The sequence below is a fragment of the Oncorhynchus tshawytscha genome, linkage group LG31 (assembly GCF_018296145.1).
Source record: "Oncorhynchus tshawytscha isolate Ot180627B linkage group LG31, Otsh_v2.0, whole genome shotgun sequence".
Lineage (NCBI taxonomy): Eukaryota > Metazoa > Chordata > Actinopteri > Salmoniformes > Salmonidae > Oncorhynchus > Oncorhynchus tshawytscha.
The window spans coordinates 35631137-35646859 of NC_056459.1; the positions used below are offsets into that span (position 1 = coordinate 35631137).

Below are 15723 nucleotides of genomic sequence, written 5' to 3' on the forward strand. Positions count from 1 at the left end.
AGAACCCTATATGTTCGTCTTTGTGGTTCCAGAACCCCATATGTTCGTCTTTGTGGTTCCAGAACCCCATATGTTCGTCTTTGTGGTTCCAGAACCCTATATGTTCGTCTTTGTGGTTCCAGAACCCCATATGTTCGTCTTTGTGGTTCCAGAACCCCATATGTTTGTCTTGCATGGCCGGATAGTGAAAATACATTTTTTCTTCTCCACCAAATTATTGGTATTTATTGACTTAATTTTATTGCATCTCTAGCAGCGATATCATTTTTGGGATGGTTAGCTAATCAAAGCATTGACTTCATTTCCCGCTCCCCTTCTCTCTCTCCTCCCCTCTCTCTCTCTCTCTCTCCTCCCCTCTCTCTCTCTCCCCACCTCTCTCATCCTCCCTCCCCTTCTCTCTCTCGCTTTCCCCACCTCACTCACCTCTCTCTCTCTCCCCACTTCCCTCCCCTCTCTCTCTCTCTCTCCTCTCTCCCCACCTCTCTCATCCTCCCTCCCCTCCCTTCTCTCTCTCTCTCTCTCTCTCTCTCTCTCCCCACCTCCCTCCCCTCTCTCTCTCTCTCTCTCTCTCTCCCCCCACCTCTATCTCCCTCCCCTCTCTCTCTCTCTCCCCACCTCTATCTCCCTCCCTCCCCCTCTCTCTCTCTCTCTCTCTCTCTCCTCTCTCTCTCTCCCCCACCTCTATCTCCCTCCTCTCTCTCTCTCTCTCTCTCTCTCTCCTCTCTCTCCCCACCTCTATCTATCTCCCCCTCTCTCTCTCTCTCTCTCTTCTCTCTGTCTCTCTCCCCCACTCTCTCTCTCTCTCTCCCCCTCTCTCTCTCCCAGGTGATTGTGTGGGGTGACTATGGGAGGATGGACCACAAGTGTTTCATGGGCATGGCTCAGATCATGCTGGATGAGTTGGACCTTGGCGCCACGGTGAGCGGATGGTACAAGCTGTTCCCCACCTCGTCTCTGGCTGACCCCAGCATCGGACCCCTCACACGGCAACTGTCCCAGTCCTCACTGGAGAGCTGTGCCACCAGCCCCTCCTGTACCTAGACAGAGAGAACTATATACTCACACTCACACACACACACACACTCATCATGCAGATATGTTATACACACAGAAACGCAGTCAGACGTGTTTACATGCAGGCTTCTGCATACACACGTGCCCATCCATAAACCCCTGCCACACACACACACACACACACTCCAACACGCTGATCCTCAGATCCATCCCCATAACTACGTCAGATAACATGATTTACCAGAACATAGCATTATAGTAGCGTTACTTACTGCCCAATATCCCTGTCCCCTGTCCCCTGCCCCCTTCCCCCTACCCCCCTCTCCCCCCCCTGTCCCCTACCCCCCTGTCCTCTCTCAGAATCTGTCCCATCTCAGCCCCTCCTGTCCCCTGTCCCATCTCAGAATCCCTGCCTCCTGCCCCATCTCAGAATCCCTGCCTCTTGCCCCATCTCAGAATCCCTGCCTCCTGCCCCATCTCAGAATCCCTGCCTCTTGCCCCATCTCAGAATCCCTGTCTCCTGCCCCATCTCAGAATCCCTGTCTCCTGCCCCATCTCAGAATCCCCCCATCTCAGTCCCATCTCAGAATCCAGAATCCCTGCCTCCTGCCTCATCTCAGAATCCCTGCCCCATCTCAGAATCCCTGTCCCATCTCAGAATCCCTGTCCCATCTCAGAATCCCTGTCCCATCTCAGAATCCCAGGGTGGTTGAGTGATTGCCCCGTTCCACATTCCCCGATCCCAGAATTCCAAGCTTGCATCCCAAACGGAACCCTATTCACTATATAGTGCACTACTTTGACCAGATCCTGGCAAAAGTGGTTCACTATTAAGGCAATAGGGAGCCATTTTGGGACCCAGGTCAAGGCACTACTTCTCATCCCAGGGTCAGGTCATTCCTGAAAACAGTTTTTAAACTCTCTATGCCAAACTAAAAAGAAAAACAACTTTATTTTTCAAAACCAAAGCAATTTTTATTGTTACTATCAGTCGTGCTAGTTATACAGTATATACGTCTGGATATGTAGCAGAGTCTATGACTTAGATATAATGCAAAAAATATTCTATATTTTAAACACACACACACACACATACACACACACACAAGCTGGGGAGGAGAGAGACGGGTTATACATTATGAAGAAAAATCAACAGGCTTTTTTGGATGTTTACATAATCACTATTACGTGAGGTAGCAGCGCAAATCTTCTCATTTCCACAAGCCAGAGTTAATAAGTATATAGATATTAGATGATATAGATTATAATATATAGATATGTGTGTTCACGTGTGTATCGGTTGCATCCTACACGTTTGCTTGCAACTCTTATTGAGACATTTTAAAGTGCTATTTTTAGCTTGCCCTTTAAGATTCTAATCAGACATATAGATGGTAATTTGTTTATTTAGCTAATCAGACACTGTCTAAAGAACATGAAGAACGTAACACTCTACACTGAGTTTAGGGAGATGGAGGGGCATCGTTTCCACGGAGAACAAAGTCCGAACCTACCAGCATCCCTCGTCAACAAGCTGCATTGTGGGACACAAGAGGACCAACTGACAAACTGAACCCTCACAGGAATGGACCTCACATTTTCCTCAAGACAGTTCAACACAAAGGCTTCTGGGTAGTCTGGGCTGTAGTCGTCGTTCATTGTAGACCCTGTTAGTGCGATCCCACAAAGGACTTCATATCCCAGAGGTGATGCTGTATGCTTCTGCCCCACTGTACAGACTAGAACCTTTTGGATCAGCTTCCTCGTCCTTTCCTGTCTGAAGTTTTTGTCTACACTTCCTGTTTTTGACCGAAAGTAGGAGGTGGGAAACATTGGTGAGAATGAAGTCTGTGATGGGATCTCCCACCCTAGACACACACACACACACACACACACACAGACACACACACACAGAACACACAGACACACACACACACACAGAACACACACACACACACACACAGAACATACAGTCACACACACACGGATGCCCCCCAGACACATAGGACTAAGTCTTATGATTGGGTACTGATGGCCACCTGTGTGAACTTTACCCTTTAACTCCTGAGGTTGTGTGGTGAGGTCACTGCTCTCTCTCAGCAACGTAAACTCCAGCAGCACAGATATATTGTATCCTCAATTACCTTCAACAACCAGTAGATGGCGTCTGATTCGTTCTTGTACAACCAGTAGGTGACGTCTGATTCGTTCCCGTACAACCAGTAGGTGACGTCTGATTCGTTCCCGTACAACCAGTAGGTGACGTCTGATTCGTTCCTTTACAACCAGTAGGTGACGTCTGATTCGTTCCTTTACAACCAGTAGGTGATGTCTGATTCGTTCCTTTACAACCAGTAGGTGACGTCTGATTCGTTCCTTTACAACCAGTAGATGACGTCTGATTCGTTCCTTTACAACCAGTAGGTGACGTCTGATTCGTTCCTTTACAACCAGTAGGTGACGTCTGATTCGTTCCTTTACAACCAGTAGGTGACGTCTGATTCGTTCCTTTACAACCAGTAGGTGACGTCTGATTCGTTCCTTTACAACCAGTAGATGGCATCTGATTCGTTCCTGTACGTGCTCAAACTCAAAAACATATTGTCATCTTGTTTACTGATATTGTATCTTGGACATTTCTCCTGATCACCAGTTTTGCATATCATCTTGGATCTAATCTGGTCACATTGGTCAGGTCTCTTAGATTACTTCTTAAATCTCTCTAATATGTTAGGGACTGATTCCGATTAATTAATTTATATTTTTCCTACGCATGCACTTCTTAGTATTTGGTATTTATACTTACCTTATGTAGTCACAAACCTCATTCAGTCACGTGACTCGTACTGCAGGTGTGGCTACCTTGTGCGGCTCTGAATACATTTCATTAAACCGCTGAAAACTCTCCAGCTTGCTGGCCAACAGATTTTCTCGCAGAGTTTTTATTCAACTGGGTTTTCAGTACATTTATCTTAAAGACATCCCTTTAAAATACTCTGTACCTTTCAGTTAAAATGTTGTCGATAGACTGATTAGGATATATTGAGAGATCGGGTATCTGGATATTAGGGATCAATGACAGAAAGTAATCTAAATATATGCATAAATAAATATATGCATATTCTTCTCCGTTTCAGCACCAATTGGTAGATTTAAAAATCCTCTGATCTTGTAGATTGTCTATTTATTTAGGAAAGTAGTTCTGAATCATAAAGGACTTTAAGCACCAAATAAAGAAAACGGTGGTTTGATTCATTCTGAAAAATGCCACATTCAGTTCTTTAACCCATGGTAATGTTGACAGATTAGTGTACACAGAATTATATCAGGGAGAATAGTGTACAATAGTAGGCTATACCCTCGTCTATTACCTGCACTGACCATGGGACTGTGTGAGGTCAAGTATTGCGTCAGGTTCAACCTGTTACGGCTCGGTCTGCACTTCGCTCCATAACAATGTAATTATCCTACATGTCTGTTTTGTATTATCACCTGTTACTAATGATCCTCAGCAACAACCACACGACCGTGGCGGCGTTTACAGAGGAGGCAAATGAAGGTAAACTAAACAATGTAATTAAATGGAATGATAATGTAGGCTCTACCAACTGAAGGGAACTAACAGTACATTGGCAGTTGAATATGTGTGGTTATTAGGCTCACTGACAGTCCATACTGACAACTAATGTTTAACATGATAGAAATAGGAAACAGAGAAAGTCGGGGTAGCCTATAATTACGACAGGGTGCCCATCGCTGCAAGTTAAAAGGCCGTACAATTTTAACTCTTCATAACGGCACAGCATTTCATCAACGTTACCGTGGGAAAGTTGATATGTTTTGTTGGTATGTTTCAGTTTGCTGCCAAATAACTCATTTTCATATTTGTTTCTAGCAATTATATGGTAAACTAGATCTAAAACAAGTGTCATTTATATTTACAATCCCCTTATCCATTTACCCAGCTCTTATCAAAAACTCTTATCAAATTGTAAAAATCATTTATCGGTACCCTCATTTATTCCATCTCAACCCCAAAATGAATATTAGGTGAATTGACATGCAATTAACATGCAATTGACATGCGATCAACATGCGATTCTCATGCGATTAATATGCGATCAACATGCGACCAACATGCGATTAACATATGATTAACATGCGATTAACATATGATTAACATGCGATTAACATGTGATTCACATGCGATTAACATATGATTAACATGCGATTCACATGCGATTCTCATTTTTTAAAGTTCAAGATCAGAATGTGCATCGAGAAAAGTTAATAAAAAGGGAATTACAATTCCATTCTATTTACGTTAATTTACTTTAAAATCGGGGTTGGAATCGGGCCCCTTGTTGAGTCTAGGGCGGCAGGGTAGCCTAGTGGTTAGAGCGTTGGACTAGTAATTGAAAGGTTGCAAGTTCGAATCCCCGAGCTGACGAGGTACAAATCTTGTCATTCTGCCCCTGAACAGGCAGTTAACCCACTGTTCCTAGGCTGTCATTGAAAATAAGAATTTGTTCTTAACTGACTTGCCTAGTTAAATAAAGGTAAAATTACAAATCAGAAATGATTACATGCACACAATTATTGTGAAAACTCAGATTTAATATAATAGTTTGTTTTTAAAGTTAACATGATTTGCAAGAAGAATGTTTGCCCTAATCATGTTTACATGAACTCAAATGAAATCAACTTTTGATAAATGCAAAAAAAACACACAAAAAAAAAAATTTGCATTCATAATAAACATCTGACCACAGAGACCTTGTTATTTTAGGGAAGCATATTTGATTCTGAGTTTGGAAATATAAAGTCTGAATGTGAAAAACATTTCTAAAATAAATAAATACTTTTTTTGGTGAGTTTTTCCAAACTCCCTTCACTTTTATTTAACGAGGCAAGTCAGTTAAGAACAAATTCTTATTTTCAATGATGACCTACCGGGGAACAGTGGGTTAACTGTCTTTGTTCAGGGCCCGGGGAACAGTGGGTTAACTGTCTTTGTTCAGGGCCCGGGAACAGTGGGTTAACTGTCTTTGTTCAGGGCCCGGGGAACAGTGGGTTAACTGTCTTTGTTCAGGGCCCGGGAACAGTGGGTTAACTGTCTTTGTTCAGGGCCCGGGGAACAGTGGGTTAACTGTCTTTGTTCAGGGCCCGGGAACAGTGGGTTAACTGTCTTTGTTCAGGGCCCGGGAACAGTGGGTTAACTGTCTTTGTTCAGGGCCCGGGAACAGTGGGTTAACTGTCTTTGTTCAGGGCCCGGGGAACAGTGGGTTAACTGTCTTTGTTCAGAGCCCGGGAACAGTGGGTTAACTGTCTTTGTTCAGGGCCCGGGGAACAGTGGGTTAACTGTCTTTGTTCAGGGCCCGGGAACAGTGGGTTAACTGTCTTTGTTCAGGGCCCGGGAACAGTGGGTTAACTGTCTTTGTTCAGGGCCCGGGGAACAGTGGGTTAACCTCTTTGTTCAGGGCCCGGGGAACAGTGGGTTAACTGTCTTTGTTCAGGGCCCGGGGAACAGTGGGTTAACTGTCTTTGTTCAGGGCCCGGGGAACAGTGGGTTAACTGTCTTTGTTCAGGGCCCGGGAACAGTGGGTTAACTGTCTTTGTTCAGAGCCCGGGGAACAGTGGGTTAACTGTCTTTGTTCAGGGCCCGGGGAACAGTGGGTTAACTGTCTTTGTTCAGGGCCCGGGGAACAGTGGGTTAACTGTCTTTGTTCAGGGGCAGAATGACAGATTTTTTCCTTGTCAGCTGGATCTTGCAACCTTATCAGTCCAACTCTCTAACCTCTAGGCTACCTGCCGCTCCACTTGCACATTAAGAGGGTGGCTTGTGCTGATACATGCGCAGATAAAATACGTTTAAGCTATTTAAATGTCCCAATAATTTGAAAGATTGGCCGGAAAACCAGGTGTTTTAATCGACGTATTCTAACTTCGATTTTGATCTTACACCCGATTTAAGGGGTTTACATGATTAAAAGCATATTCGGACTACTGCCATAATCAGTTTAACTTCTAGTGTGCATGTAAACACGTACTCAGTGTTTCTAATGTGTTGCTGTTAGTTAGTTGCACTGACCAAACTTTCCTTACAACAAATATTTCTACAAAAATGTTGTTAATAATCATTGCATTGAATGATACATGTGTGTTTCTGTAGATACTGACACATTGGAACCTGCTGTGGAGAGACACAGACGTAAAGGACATTCCGGAATACTTTACACTCTGTTCTAGAATAGAATTTTACATTTTTAGCCAATCTCTTATCCCGCAGTTCTGTCAATACTTTACTGTAAAAAATACCAATTGCATTTTTTTTTGTTTTGTGTTCGTTGGTATATTTAGTCAGGGATATGATATAATTTCCTTTAATGTTTGCAGCACAGGGAGAACTGCTATATGCTCATGTTTATGAAGTAGTTTTAAATGTACTTTTTTTAAATCTATTTTTGTGGGCAGTTGGCATGAAGTATAAAAAAAACTGCTTTTGTTTTTTCTGTAGTTGCACATGTTTTCTTCAACAAAATGTGTGACTGAATGCTGATAGAAACAACAATATATTTGTTGGAAAGAAGAAAAAAAATACAAATAATTTATTTAAGCTGAACTTTAATTATTTCAATATAACTGTATAACTGAGAACCAGAAGTACCCTGTTGACAGCTGGATCATTAGTCCTATTAAGCTATTGAAAAGACAACTAGGTATTGACATTTTGTGATTGACATGTTTGGGAATATGTATGAGGTTGCATGTGTCCCAAAACTACTGTATATATTGAGTAGCTAGTGGCTACACAATGTTAACCAACATAACTTGAGAATTTGAAGTTTGAAAAGAGGATGAGAGTGAATGCCTGAATGTGTATGTGTACCCGAAACGTAAAGGGACTTTTTTCCACAAGTATACAATATGTTTTCCAAATATATACCAAAAGGGAACAGGACAGTGTTGACATATTGACTTTCTCCAAAAGTATAGTAGTGGGGTGATTTTTGTCTTTTTTAACTTGAACTATGTGATGTTTATTAATAAGGCAAAGGGCAGACAGAAGGGTCAAAGGTCATAGGTCAGCTACTGAAGAATGTGTAGTTATTTGTTATTAGGGCCACTTGTAAATTGTACTTCACTTGAGCTGTGCAAAATTTCCTGATATTATGAAATCTTGCAGACATGTATTATAATGCTGGTTCACTTTACAGTCCACTATTTACCTTGTATGTTCTTGAGTTTACATGGTCAAATGTAGGGTTTCTTTGGTTCCTGTAACACCAATGTTTTAAATTATTTGAAGTAAGTATCAAGCAGAAAAAGGGGGCTTAAACAGGACTGTAAAGTAAAGCACCAGGACTGTAAAGTAAAACACCAGGACTGTAAATTAAAGCACCAGGACTGTAAAGTAAAACAACAGGACTTTAAATTAAAGCACCAGGACTGTAAAGTAAAACACCAGGACTGTAAAGTAAAACACCAGGACTGTAAAGTAAAACACCAGGACTGTAAAGTAAATCACCAGGACTGTAAAGTAAATCACCAGGACTGTAAAGTAAAACAGTAGGACTGTAAAGTAAAGCACCAGGACTGTAAATTAAAGCATCAGGACTGTAAAATTAAACACCAGGACTGTACATTAAAACACCAGAACTGTAAAGTAAAACACCAGGACTGTAAATTAAAACACCAGGACTGTAAAGTAAAACACCAGGACTGTAAAGGAAAGAAACAGGACAGTAAAGTAAAACAGTACTGTAAATGAAAACACCAGAACTGTAAAGTAAAACACCAGGACTGTAAAGTAAAGAAACAGGACAGTAAAGTAAAACAGTACTGTAAAGGAAAGCCACAGGACTGTAAAGTAAAGAAACAGGACAGTAAAGTAAAACAGTACTGTAAAGTAAAGCCACAGGACTGTAAAGTAAAGAAACAGGACAGTAAAGTAAAACAGTACTGTAAAGTAAAGCCACAGGACTGTAAAGTAAAGAAACAGGACAGTAAAGTAAAACAGTACTGTAAAGTAAAGCCACAGGACTGTAAAGTAAAGAAACAGGACAGTAAAGTAAAACAGTACTGTAAAGTAAAACCACAGGACAGTAAAGTAAAACAGTACTGTAAAGTAAAGAAACATTACTCTAAAGGAAAACCACAGGACTGTAAAGGAAAGAAACATTACTCTAAAGGAAAACCACATGACTGTAAAGGAAAGAAACAGGACAGTAAAGTAAAACAGTACTGTAAAGTAAAACAGTACTGTAAAGTAAAGAAACATTACTCTAAAGGAAAACCACAGGACTGTAAAGTAAAACAACATAACTGTAAAGTAAAGCAACAGGACTGTATAGTAAAGCAACATGATTGTAAAGGAAATCTAGTGGACTGTAAAGTAAAGCAACAGGATTGTAAAGGAAATCTAGTGGACTGTAAAGTAAAACAACAGGATTGTAAAGGAAATCTAGTGGACTGTAAAGTAAAACAACAGGATTGTAAAGGAAATCTAGTGGACTGTAAAGTAAAACAACAGGATTGTAAAGGAAATCTAGTGGACTGTAAAGTAAAACAACAGGATTGTAAAGGAAATCTAGTGGACTGTAAAGTAAAACAACAGGATTGTAAAGGAAATCTAGTGGACTGTAAAGTAAAACAACAGGATTGTAAAGGAAATCTAGTGGACTGTAAAGTAAAACAACAGGATTGTAAAGGAAATCTAGTGGACTGTAAAGTAAAACAACAGGATTGTAAAGGAAATCTAGTGGACTGTATAGTAAAGCAACAGGATTGTAAAGGAAATCTAGTGGACTGTAAAAAACAACAGTAAAACAACAGGATTGTAAAGGAAATCTAGTGGACTGTAAAGTAAAACAACAGGATTGTAAAGGAAATCTAGTGGACTGTAAAGTAAAACAACAGGATTGTAAAGGAAATCTAGTGGACTGTAAGTAAAACAACAGGATTGTAAAGGAAATCTAGTGGACTGTAAAGTAAAACAACAGGATTGTAAAGGAAATCTAGTGGACTGTAAAGTAAAACAACAGGATTGTAAAGGAAATCTGGTGGACTGTAAAGTAAAACAACAGGATTGTAAAGGAAATCTAGTGGACTGTAAAGTAAAACAACAGGATTGTAAAGGAAATCTACTGGACTGTAAAGTAAAACAACAGGATTGTAAAGGAAATCTAGTGGACTGTAAAGGAAAACAACAGGATTGTAAAGGAAATCTAGTGGACTGTATCAGGTAGAGATTGTAAAGCTCTGCTGAAAGGGGATTGTAAAGGTGACTGTAAAGTAAAACAACAGGATTGTAAAGAAATCTAGTGGACTGTAAAGAAAGTGTTACAGTACAGTGGAGCTGGGGGGATGGGTGATATCACGACAGTGGAGCTGGGTGATGTCACGACAGTGGAGCTGGGTGATGTCACGACAGTGGAGCTGGGTGATGTCACGACAGTGGAGCTGGGTGACGTCACGACAGTGGAGCTGGGTGACGTCACGACAGTGGAGCTGGGTGACGTCACGACAGTGGAGCTGGGTGACGTCACGACAGTGGAGCTGGGTGACGTCACGACAGTGGAGCTGGGTGACGTCACGACAGTGGAGCTGGGTGAGTCCTTGTCAGCAGGATGAACCTAGCACATCCCCAGATGGATTGATGGAGTAGGGTGAAGTTGCTCTTAGACACAGATCTTTGGTCATGTTTGCATTTCCCCCACTAATGGGTAAGGTTAGGATTGAGAGCGGGGAAGCTGATCCTAGATCTGTAGCTAGGGGAAACTTCACCCCGGAGCTGGATGGAAGGTTAAGATTGTTGGTGCCTTATTAATGCAAGCAGAAATTGATTGTCAGCACAGGGTTTGATGAGAGTGATTTAGTGAGAAGAAGTATGTGTTTGAGTGTGTGAGAGACAGAAGAGAGGCTGATGATCAGAAAGGGATCAAGTGGATGGAATAACATGTAGTTTGCTTGTACTATCGTGTACTATCGTGTACTATCTTGTACTATCGTGTACTATCGTGTACTATCTTGTACTATCTTGTACTATCTTGTACTATCTTGCGTGGCTGGCATGTATGTTGATGCTCCTAAACAGGGAGTTGGAATGAATGGGGCATATTGACTATTTGCAGGTATGGCTTAGTCAGCTTTGAATAGTCTGTTTATGTTCTCCTGCCACTCATTGGCCACAGCTTTAAGATACTACACAATGAAGTGGTGAATGTATCCTCACACACTGACGATGTCTCATGTCATCGTTGAATTACGAGCCGTTTTTATAGAAATCATTTCATTGTTTCGCTTTTTTTTTTTTTTTTTTTTTTTTTGAAATGTATCCCTGTCCACAAGCCTGCTCTCCTGTAGAATCTCCTGTGGATTCTCCTGTAGAATCTCCTGTGGAATCTCCTGTAGAATCTCCTGTGGAATCTCCTGTAGAATCTCCTGTGGAATCTCCTGTAGAATCTCCTGTGGAATCTCCTGTAGAATCTCCTATGGAATCTCCTGTAGAATCTCCTGTGGAATCTCCTGTAGAATCTCCTGTGGAATCTCTTGTAGAATCTCCTGTGGAATTTCCTGTAGAATCTCCTGTGGAATCTCCTGTAGAATCTCCTGTGGAATCTCTTGTAGAATCTCCTGTGGAATCTCCTGTAGAATCTCCTGTAGAATCTCCTATGGAATCTCCTGTAGAATCTCTTGTGGAATTTCCTGTAGAATCTCCTGTGGAATCTCCTGTAGAATCTCCTATGGAATCTCCTGTAGAATCTCCTATGGAATCTCCTGTAGAATCTCTTGTGGAATTTCCTGTAGAATCTCCTGTGGAATCTCCTGTAGAATCTCCTATGGAATCTCCTGTAGAATCTCCTGTGGAATCTCCTGTGGAATCTCCTGTATATTCTCCAGTAGAATCTCCTGTATATTCTCCAGTAGAATCTCCTGTAGAATCGTCTAGAACTTTTCTCAGTGTTTTTGAGAGACTTTCTTCAAGCAACTGGGTTATTATGTCCGAAACCAACTGCAAATTCATTATCTTTTAATGAGTATTATACTAAAATTGTATTTTATTTTTGTAATGAGGGGAGAAGAATCATTTGAGAGGAGTGAGTTGTGGAGTCACGACTGCAAAGTGATAATAGGGAAATGTGTCTTTATATTCTCGTTCTAAATGAGGGCTTGTCCAGTTTACAGTGGCCTTATTTTCTTAAGGAGACATTGCTCTACTGTTGTAGCACTGGTACATGGTTGAAAGTTTGAACAAAACAAGTTTTTAAAAAGTAATTAAATAAGTATCTCTCTGTAGATGTAGTTTTCTGATTGTATTTCTACATCATTACACTGTATTGGGGTGTCGCTTGTTGTTGCTACTGTTTCACTGATGTCTTTTCTCCAGGTGGACTGGCCTGTATTGGTTCAGTCCCTGTTATAATGTGTCTTTACCTTTTGGTTATATATAAAACAATAGGCTCTATGGTTGACCTTATAAATGAGGCATGAATAAGAGACATGATGTCATGAAATCGATTAATATATTCAATTTGAATTGAGATAATATCGGCTCCCCTGAATTAACAACAGTATCAATGAATTTGAATTAACCAATTTATTAATGAAGCTGAGTTAACGGATTTCATTAATTAAGCTGAATTTGAATTAACCAATTTATTAATGAAGCTGAATTAACCTATTTATTAATGAAGCTGAATTAACTGATTTTATTAATGAAGCTGAATTAACCGATTTTGTTAATTAAGCTGAATTAACCAATTTATTAATGAAGCTGAATTAACAGATTTATTAGTGAAGCTGAATGAATTGATTTATTAATGAAACTGAATTAACCAATTTATTTATGGAGCTTATAACTGTAATTTAATACACGTTTGTACTTTAGAAAAACCTTAAAACATTTTACCGCATGGTTATTTTGAAGGATTTCTTGTATTTACAATATGTTGATGATAATGATGATATAATCAATTTAGAAATATACTCAGCAATGTGTCTTGGGAAATCTGTAAATTGCAAGAAATGTGAACAATTGTATCTAATGTAGCATGTATTTAGCCTTCCATCCTGCTGATACAGAGTTATTCTTCTGGCAATACTAATGTATGTTCTTGTGTCAGAGGACTTATGTTATGTCAGTTAGGCCGTGACTAGTAGGGCCAGCCTTAAGTCCCCTAGATACAGTACCTCTGACTGGTTTCCACTACACCATATGGACAAACATCAGTACAGTTTGAACGGCAGGGGGAGTTCCCAGGAATGCTGTGCTCTCCTTTCACAAATCAGGAAAACCCCATAAATGTTGAAAATCTTAACGTAGGCACCACTATAGTGTTAAAGAAATAAACACTGGACTAGTCCACTATTTGGAGGGTACCGCTAGTCAGTGTGTAATTCAAACGTTGATATCATCTAGTTCAGCAGGATCATATCAAAATGACAAACAGTTTTCAGAGCTGAGCACCATTGACTCACAAAGCACTCAATGCACTGAGAACAACAAAAACATTTTTTTAACGATGACCAATAAACAAACAAACAAAATATTTAAGAAAGTGTGCGGTCTTTACGTCTACTTGTCAACCTTTAGCAAGGATAAGAATATTGTTTAATATCGTTTTTTTTACTCCACAGAGCAAATTTTACTACTGCAGCTGTATAATGCTGTTTGTCAACATTAAGTCACGTTTCTAATCGCCATTAGTCACAACACAAGTTCCTGAGCAACCATTTTGTCTGTCACCTTCTGACAGTCTGTCACAAAACACAAATGAGAATCTCCCAAAGCCATGTTGTAGACCACAGTAGCTTCCCCCTTTAAAGATGACCTTCATATGGTCATCCCTAGCCAGGGAACAACCCCTCCTCTCAAACATGCAGCAATATAACACAGTAACATTGCAGAAATGTTGGAAAAATGTCACAGCAACTTTAATGTTTTTGATCATCTATTGGATATTTAGATTTAACACGTATTCACACACACAATGATTAATCGATGAGGCTTTGGCCAATAGTGTGGATGTAAAGGCTCATCGATGGATCACCTGATTGGACAAGGGGATATTGGGGTCTAAGGCTGGTGTTGGTAATAAACAGTTTTTACTTACTGGTCTGGCCCATCATTCAAATAGTGAGTTTGAAAGAGGAAAGTGTTGTAGATCTTGAAGGATAATGTCATTTTATACCTGAAATGTATACCTGTAAATGTTTTCTATGTGCAGTATTTGATCATGTAAAACTGGTATTTTTGTGGTTTGTACGTTGCAGAATTGAGTACTTAAGGTGCACGTAGTTTTGTAAAAAAAAAAGAGTACCAAACTGATGGAAAACAAGAAAAAATATCTACCACATTTTTGGGGTTCAGAAGCCTGTATTTGCATGCCCTTTGACATCTAATAAAGTTGGATTCGAATCGCTACTTTGTCATCCCATTGTCATTGTGTAAGTGGTTTACACTTTTTTTGTCACTACTTTCAGGATGTATCAATCAATGGTGGAGAGAAATATGAACATGAAAAAAAATGTTTTTTTTATTACTTGATTTTTCTTCCCACAAGCCCGTTTTATATTATCTAAAAATAATACAAACAGATAAAACACAACATGTTATTCATATCGACTATTAGACTAAATGTATTTGGAAAAAATTAAAAAACATTACGAGTCAAAAGTTTGAACAGACCTACTCATTAAATGTATGATTTATTTTTACTATTTCCTACATTGTAGGATAATAGGAAGACATCAAACCTATGAAATACCACATATGGGATCATATAGTAAACCAAAAAATTGTTAAACAAATCAAAATGTATTTTATATTTGAGATTACTCAAAGTAGCCACTCTTTGCCTTGATGACAGCTTTGCACACTCTTGGCATTCTCTCAACCAGCTTCACCTGGAATGCTTTTTCAACAGTCTTGAAGGAGTTTGCACGTATGCTGAGCTTTTTCTTCACTCTGCGGTCCAGCTCATTCCAAACCATCTCAATTGGGTTGAGGTGAGGTCAGGTGATTGTGGAGGCCAGGTCATCTAATGCAGCACCATCACTCTCCTTCTTGGTCAAATAGCCCTTACACAGCCTGGAGGTTTGTTTGTTTTCAACATTGTCCTGTTGAAAAACAAATGATAGTCCCACTAAGCGCTAACAGATGGGATGGCGCATTGCTGCAGAATGCTGTAGTAGCCATGCTTGTTAAGTGTGCCTTGAATTCTAAATAAATCACTGACAGTGTCACTTCCGAACCACCCCCACAACATCACATCTCCTCCTCCATGCTTCACGGTGGGAACCACACATGCAGAGATCATCCCTTCACCTATTCTGCATTTCAAAGACACGGTGGTTGGAACCAACAATCTCAAATTTGAGACTCATCAGACCAAAGGACAGATTTCCGTCAGTCTTATGTCCATTGCTCATGTTTCTTGTCCCAAGCAAGTCTCTTCTTGTTATTGGTGTCCTTTAGTAGTGTTTTTTTTTTTTTTGCAGTAATTTGACCATGAAGAACTGATTCACACAGTCTCCTCTGAACAGTTGATGTTGACATTTCTGTTACTTAAACTCTGTGAAGTATTTATTTGGGCTGCAATCTGAGGCTGAACTTATCCTCTGCAGCAGAGGCAACTCTGGTTCTTCTTTTCCTGTGGTGGGAGCCAGTTTCATCATAGCGCTTGATGGTTTTTGCGACTGCACTTG

General features: G+C 40.3%; 1 protein-coding gene across 1 annotated transcript in view; it reads left to right on the forward strand.

Annotated features, from left to right (window-relative positions):
• Positions 1-1336, forward strand: part of LOC112229183 (regulating synaptic membrane exocytosis protein 3-like) — a 110204-nt gene extending 108868 nt beyond the window's left edge. The window contains exon 7 of the mRNA XM_042310286.1: positions 826-1336. Within this exon, the coding sequence (XP_042166220.1) occupies positions 826-1041 (216 nt within the window). The 3' untranslated portion in view covers positions 1042-1336. The remainder of the gene's footprint in view (positions 1-825) is intronic.
• Positions 1337-15723: the final 14387 nt, after the last annotated feature.